Here is a 7018-nt window from a genome sequence, read left to right as displayed (position 1 = left end):
TTAATAAAAGAACTGTTTATTTCCCTGTAGCGAAAAAAAATATAATTAATTAATTCCCAGCAAGTTCTCTTTCTCTTTTCCCTGAACTGAAAGAAGGGCTTGTCTACATTCTTTGCATCCCGACATCTGAACACAGTCTCCGTTCCCAGGCATAGAGCCCTCGACCTCGTGTTCAGTACCAGAAGACCAGTGCTGCTGAACTACCAAAATGCGCAACAGGTAACAATCCTCCTGCACGTTAGTGTTCTTTGCCTGAAGGCTACAACATATGTAAAATCTTAAATTATGGGCGACCAGCTCCCTACAAAGTTATCAGAAACTTCAACCAAAAATTAGTAGTTCCGTTTCATTGCCTCTTCTTGCAATCGTTGCAGAACCCTTTCCAATGGCATTTCCAGTTTCTTTACTCTTTCTTCCAATCTCTGAAAAAAAAGCTTACATTAGTTAAGGCTATCGCACAAATCAATATTTGTTTGATCCTGTAACCACCGCATACGTTTACATGCCTAGCCTTCGAAGTATATTATGATGTCATTAGCAAACCGGTTGAGCTAAATTTGTTAACCACCCTGCCTGTTGTTCTCCACTTTTTCCTTCCTTCCTTCCTTATGATGCCATTATTTGTTAGGCATCGCCATGCTGACATTAGGCACAAACATTTACTTATTCAAGGGCAACTAAGACATGGGAAACTATAACCTATTTTGTAGGTTTTTAATGTTCTCTTTCAGATTGGAAAATAAGCAATAAATGCATGCGCAACTTCGCAAACCTTCATGTCAAAACACAAGTATATCAAGAAATGGTTTGGAAAATTGAGCAACAGTTTTCAGTCGGCCGCTTTCTGAACGCTACGGCTATATAGATGTGTCACTGATGCAAATTTTCCATTTTTCACTACGTGCTAAATATGTAGTTTCTAAAAAGAAAACATTAGTTCACGCAACAATAATTGACTGCGCACTATACACACCGAACTATTACTTAGGTCCATCGCACATTTGGAATTTAGCGAAGATTCAGTTAAGGCCGTTGGTTAGGCAGTATAAAACTAAATGCCATGCTTACAATTGTGTTTATTTTTATCTTACGCCAAATATAATCCCGTGCAATGCGTTAGTTCATGCTCCGCACAAGCCACAATTTTAATCTCATGCACTTCATGCACTGCACTACGCACGAGAAACGCCGAAGCACAAGCACCAAATCAGGCGCATGCGCAGTTTCCGCTACGCCATCGATACAGTGATTCCCAGAAGATGAACGCGATGTATGATGCTCGCAGTGCGCTTAATTCTCATAAGATATGTGCGCGCGCAGATATATGGCGCATATGTAAATAGAGTTTAGCACAGATACCCCTTGTGTCATAGTGGCAGGTGACTTATTCGGAGTACTGGGGTATGCCCAGTCACAGCTACGTAGTGGCATCTATCCAGTAGCTTAAGAATGAGGTCGACCAAGCGTAAGAACTTCATGGAAATCTAATAAGCGATTTAACAGCATGCGCTATTTGATTAGGAGGTCTGTGGAATGTGAAGGCACCTACATGCTGACAGTATATTGCAGCTAAGTCTCATGTGGCATTTTATTGTTTTATCAATGTAACGAGAGGTCCGCTCGCTGTCACTAATTTGTCAGTTAATCCCTCCTGCGCTATGTGCATAATTCTATACGCGAGGATAGTGCATCAAAAACAAAAGCATTGATTGTAGTTGTATTATTTAACATACGTTGCGAACATCTTGAAACACTTCTAATTCAACCTGTACCGCTAGTTTGATCAATACGTGTTAAGTGCTCTATTAAATCCACTTGCAAGACAGACGGCTCGGCGTCAATTTGGACCGATGTAGCATGTTCACTTCTGTTATTGTTCAAACAACGTGTTCACATCACGCATATCTTTCAAGTGACCGGATAGTTGCTTTTCATGTATGCTAGAAATGAAATGGGTATTCCCTATCTCACGATCCTGTAGCGAGCTCTCGCACGAAGGCCTCATTCTGTAAGCTTGACAAAAAGCACTGAATATATGAAAATTACTCATTCCTTCTGAAACTCTAAGGGTTTCATTATTCGGAAAGCACAAGTAACTACATTTCAAATGGAAATAGTTATTGGGTGCTCAAAGGGTTAAGATTACTTGCTATGTGCACAACTTAGTCGGGAAGCTTTGCTATGTGCTATGTAAGTGGTGCTATGTGCACTGCTTACCAACGAACCAAACATGTGAAAAGAGACACAAGTTTGCTCTAAATGTGCAGCATCACCCGTGTTGCAGCGCCCCTATTTGGACAAACTAATTAGGTTATGGCATGTTGCTAATAATCGACCTGTAACGGACTCACATGCGCACATTCACAGCAGATTTCAGCTCGACAACTGACACTCACATTTATGGCTTCCTTGAGTTCGTTAACTTCTTCTCTTTTCTGGCGTATTCCGCTGCCATCATAAGCCCTCTGGGAACTTTTCGAAAAAAATAAAAACAAATAGACAAGTCACACACTTTTACTCGGATGAGCTGCCTATAGAGGGAAGAGAAAAAAAACTAAAATACTATAAAGCTCTCAACCAACGAGCACAACTGCTCGCCTACATGCTTCAAAGATAGCCTCATTTACTGAGCTCCTAGGACTTCAGTAAAGTCAGGTACAAGCAATTGCCTGATAACTTAAAATTTCATTGACTGCATTGAACATCAACGTGTTGGGAGACCTGAATATTGAATAGAACAAAACAATTATGAATTCCGCATAAAATACCAGAAACTTGAAATCCTGAACATCTTACACACTTATCAGACCAATATGCGTCTGTGGGTTATATAATTTCAATTAAATCTTTGACTTGTTGTTTTATATATTATTGAAATTTTGGCAACTATGACGCATAAAAGGTTCACGAACACTGTAAAGTGCCTTGAACCCGTGCTAACTTATACCACATTAAGATGTTAAAATACCCATTATTTCTGATACGTGAAAATTCATTGCCCCAGGAATAACACAGTTACGTTTTCTATGTGCTTACATGTAATAGTCCCAGCGTTTGTATTTCCAGTTTTTCCCCCTTTACCTCGCTTCAACTAACGATGTGCAATTTGCTGCGGCATCCCCGTGCTTATGTGAATTTGTCTTTCCCTTTACAAGCGCTACGATGCGCAAGTACTTGTTAACGTGTAAACTTTTAATTCACATTTAAGGCAGTATTAGCTGGTCTTTTTAATAAAGACATCTGACTTGTTCATCCTCCACAGTATTTTCCTTAGATCCTGTATTACCACGCGCCTCCTTTGCCAATGTTCAGCAGTGGAGATAGTGTAAAGCATGATGGATGATTTTTATCCCTGTGCCCGCCCAGTATCCCTGATAGAAATGAAAAAATCCAAACTTGATTGAAAACGAACACAAAAAGCTCCCACAGTCAGTGTCTTGTTGGGACCTCTGTCGTCACAATAGACACAAGAGAAGCAACCTTACTGTTGCATAAGTAAGCGAGTTGAACAAAGATCTTCGTAAACAATTTCGGTGCAGAATTGCACAGCAGAGAAAAGAAAGAAGCACATACTTATAACTGAAAGTCACTATCAATACAAGCACGCACAGCTAGACACTCGTATGGGTGCTGCTGAAGGAGAGTATATTCCAAGTATCATACAAACTTTTAGCTATGCTTGGCCGCCTCCTCCCCAGACAAAAACATCGACGACTTTTTGGGAAGTCGCAAGGCGTAATAAACAGTCAAACGGCAAGAAAAGCAGGCAGCTCACAGAGGACACGACACATAGTATGATTACCTGGCAATGAACCATGCCGCGGCACACATGCAAAGCACCACGAACGCACAAACACGCACAAAAAGAAAAAAATTGAAAAACAGAGACGACAAATTTTGCACCGTGAGGGACGCACAAAACTGCAAACTCGTTGTGTATACACTGCTTTTGGACAGCGCGTAGCAATGTGCTTCTAACTTATTATTCTTATTGGCTGTAGCTACTTCAAAGCAATTTCATTTAAATAAACCAACTTTTGCGGCCAAACAAGAAGCTCACAGCCTTGCTCGCATGTTCGTCCCTTATGACAACAAGGTCACCGAGCAAAAGGCTGCCTTTCTGATCTAATAAGGCTAGTTTCCCGAACACACTTTGGCTTTTTATGCAACTTATTTTTCCCTACTCTTATAAAAGGGCGTCTTATGGCGTTAAGGTTTGTTCGGGAAAACAGACTAAGGAGCTGCTCCAAAGAAATACCAAAAGCGCAGCCTTAGTGTTTGTGCTTATTATAGACCATACTTGCACTGCTTCGAGGGGGCTGCCAACTTTTGACAGAGACTGCGGGGATTTGCGGAAAGAATGAAACAACAGCCGTGGTAATGCTCAGCCTTTTCTTGTTGCATAGCTCTCGCCAGCGCTCGCTCGCCATGGCTTTATCGTCAGCTGATCAAACCCGCAGCTCTGCGAAGACTGCGCCAACAAGAGTTGGTGACCAGATTAGACCATAGAGAAACATACCTAAGTAAAGAGCGGACACTCGAGCTGTTTCGCGGCCGAACAAGTAAAGGTCTGACCAACCGCCAGGTGGCGTAGCAATGTGCGCTTCCACTTTACCTCAAAGGTAGACAGCTTATCATACGTCTACGGGGTTACCTCCATGCACGCATCCCGTTTCCATAGAGACGTTGATGCTGCGCCGGTCATGCGCCGCTGGTTATGCCCACGCCACCACGCTTTACCACGCGTTGCCTCGTTCGTGCGGCGAGGTGCTTCCTTTCTTCTATAGAGATGGTTTTGCTGACTCTTGCGTTAAGAAAATTGCTACCAAAACGGTTCTTATGCTGGGTGAGCGTATTTTGGATGTCTAGCATAGAATCTGAGCTGTGGCACTTGTTTACCGCGCAGCCAATTGATTGTTTTTGCACCCATGTTTTCAGAAAGAGCTTTGCATTCCTTCAAACGCGAAGTTTTCCAAAAGTCACTCGTGAGACCTTCGGTTTAATGCACAGGGCTCGTTACATGTGGCTCACCCGCACGAGCATACAAGCCTTTGATTAGGCGCGGCTCGAGCAGTGTAATAGACATTTGGGATCGTTGGTGAAGGATGTCTACCTCAATGCACACTGCATGCGCCTGGCCTGGTTCGCAAGTGTCACTTTAAGTTCAAGCTTTGCATGTCATGGCTGAAACATTCTTCTTGTAGTCTGTGGCTTTATGAAGTGTGTTATCCAATATTTTTCCTGCCCACTGACCTATGTAAACAAGTAAAAAATAAGCTTTTTTTTCATGGAACCACTGGTTCCTTTTTTGTGCAACTGAGAAAAGGGGCCCAGAAGCGGCAAAATAATTGCAATAAGGCGATCACAGATCGCATTACTTTTCCAATATACATGAGCTGAGTCAGCCTTTCTTGTTCTACAAGAAGCTTGGCAGCTTTCCCAGTAAAATGTTTGCGATCAGCGAGCCTATTACGTCCATTTGTACGACATGCTTAAAAATGAGATATTAAAGCTATCTTCTGCTCCGCTACCGACGACGTATTGAACATTTTTGCGGCCGAAGGTAAAGCAGAATCTGAAGTATTGCTATCGAAACCGAAACCAAAACAGAGCTAAAACACGCGTCTAAAATTTCGGAAGACAAAATTAACGGCCTGACAAGCAGCCCGGAATGCTGGCGGCAGTGCAGTAACTCGGCCGCAGGACCCTACGGGAGTGCCCGCTCTTTACCAACATGTTTCGCCATGATTAGATAGACGAGCTGTGCGCGCATATTCACAGTGCTTTTTGTTCATAAGCGATTGTTACCAGCGGCCACCCGCATTCTCAAATGAGACGTCAAGCATCACGTGTCAAGCTCACGTACACCCTTGTCTATACAGTCAGCTTATTTCTTTCCCCGACTACCGGGAAAAATGTTTTACTCACCTTGCAGACCCGCCTGCCTTCTTTTCTTCTACCTTTATACCGCACTGTAGTACGTGTTCTTCGTAATCGGCTTTCTTCATTTGTTCGACGCACTCCGGACACTCTGTGGTCTGTTCCGAGCAGTCAAACACGTGTTCCTGCGACACCAGTACAAATGCATGATATAGGGACTCTCAGCACTGCTCCTCTGCTGTGGTTCTCCGCTGCACTTTCGCCTAACGGCCGCTGTGTAGCTCTGAACTGTAAGCGAGAGTTCTTAGAAGGTCCGCCAATACAGCTTTCTTGCAACTTCAGCAATTTTCCGTTGTCGTTGTTGATAAAAGGGGGTACAAGCACAAAAGTTTTAACCACTTTGTTTCATGATCAGAAACACTTTTTACTTAGTACCAAACACAAAGATACGTGCACGTGCAAGAGAAAATGAGTGTAACACGCCTATATACTGCCATAGGCTCAGGTATATTCTGTGACTATACCGCATTATCGGTCAAACATCGGTAAGCCGACGTCGTTGCAACCACGACTGTGATACCGCTCAAGTACGCTATCACCTGCACGATTTTCACACTTCTGGTGCTCTCTACGGACAAAAAAAAATATGTCTATTTGATTTTACAGCCAAACTAGCTTCCCACATTAGCGGAGGCCGCTGAGTGCCATAGGAACAACGAAAGTTGTCACAATAGGTTTACAAACAGGTTACCAATTATCCCGCATCGAAGTAGGTATTGCGGCGTCCTCTTCCGACATGTCAACGAGGAGCGCAGAAATAGCACACCACAGGATGCGGAACGGAATAAATAAATGGGTGCGGTTCGTGGTGAGCGCACAAGCCCGACAGGGCTAACCGATAGGTTTGGGATGACAAACGAATTCGACGTCTTTCCGTAGGATAGCATTCCAAAATGCGGACTCCGGAGGCGGACATAACCTCATCCAACTTTCCACTAATACACATATGGAAAACGGCGCATTTCGCGGCATCTTCACAACAGACGCGTAGCGGATTTTAATCGACGAACACTGCCTGGAACCACCGTGCCAGTTGGCGTAGAAACGCGAAAAGTGCCACCGACGGACCACAGCACCT

General features: G+C 43.4%; 1 protein-coding gene across 6 annotated transcripts in view; it reads right to left on the bottom strand.

The window, feature by feature from the left end:
* Nucleotides 1-7018, bottom strand: part of LOC142563934 (uncharacterized) — a 29137-nt gene continuing 22119 nt past the window's right edge. For 5 of the 6 annotated variants that reach the window (XM_075674665.1, XM_075674663.1, XM_075674664.1 and 2 more), the window contains 3 exons: nt 5929-6065; nt 2397-2472; nt 1-422 (listed from right to left, as the gene is read on the bottom strand). In XM_075674665.1, the coding sequence (XP_075530780.1) occupies nt 333-422; nt 2397-2472; nt 5929-6065 (303 nt within the window). In that variant the 3' untranslated portion in view covers nt 1-332. The remainder of the gene's footprint in view (nt 423-2396; nt 2473-5928; nt 6066-7018) is intronic. The other variant, XM_075674666.1, reaches the window with a different exon arrangement.

Source organism: Dermacentor variabilis, chromosome 11, assembly GCF_050947875.1.
Source record: "Dermacentor variabilis isolate Ectoservices chromosome 11, ASM5094787v1, whole genome shotgun sequence".
Lineage (NCBI taxonomy): Eukaryota > Metazoa > Arthropoda > Arachnida > Ixodida > Ixodidae > Dermacentor > Dermacentor variabilis.
Note: the sequence above shows the minus strand (reverse complement) of the source record. Positions and strands in the feature narration are given on the sequence as shown.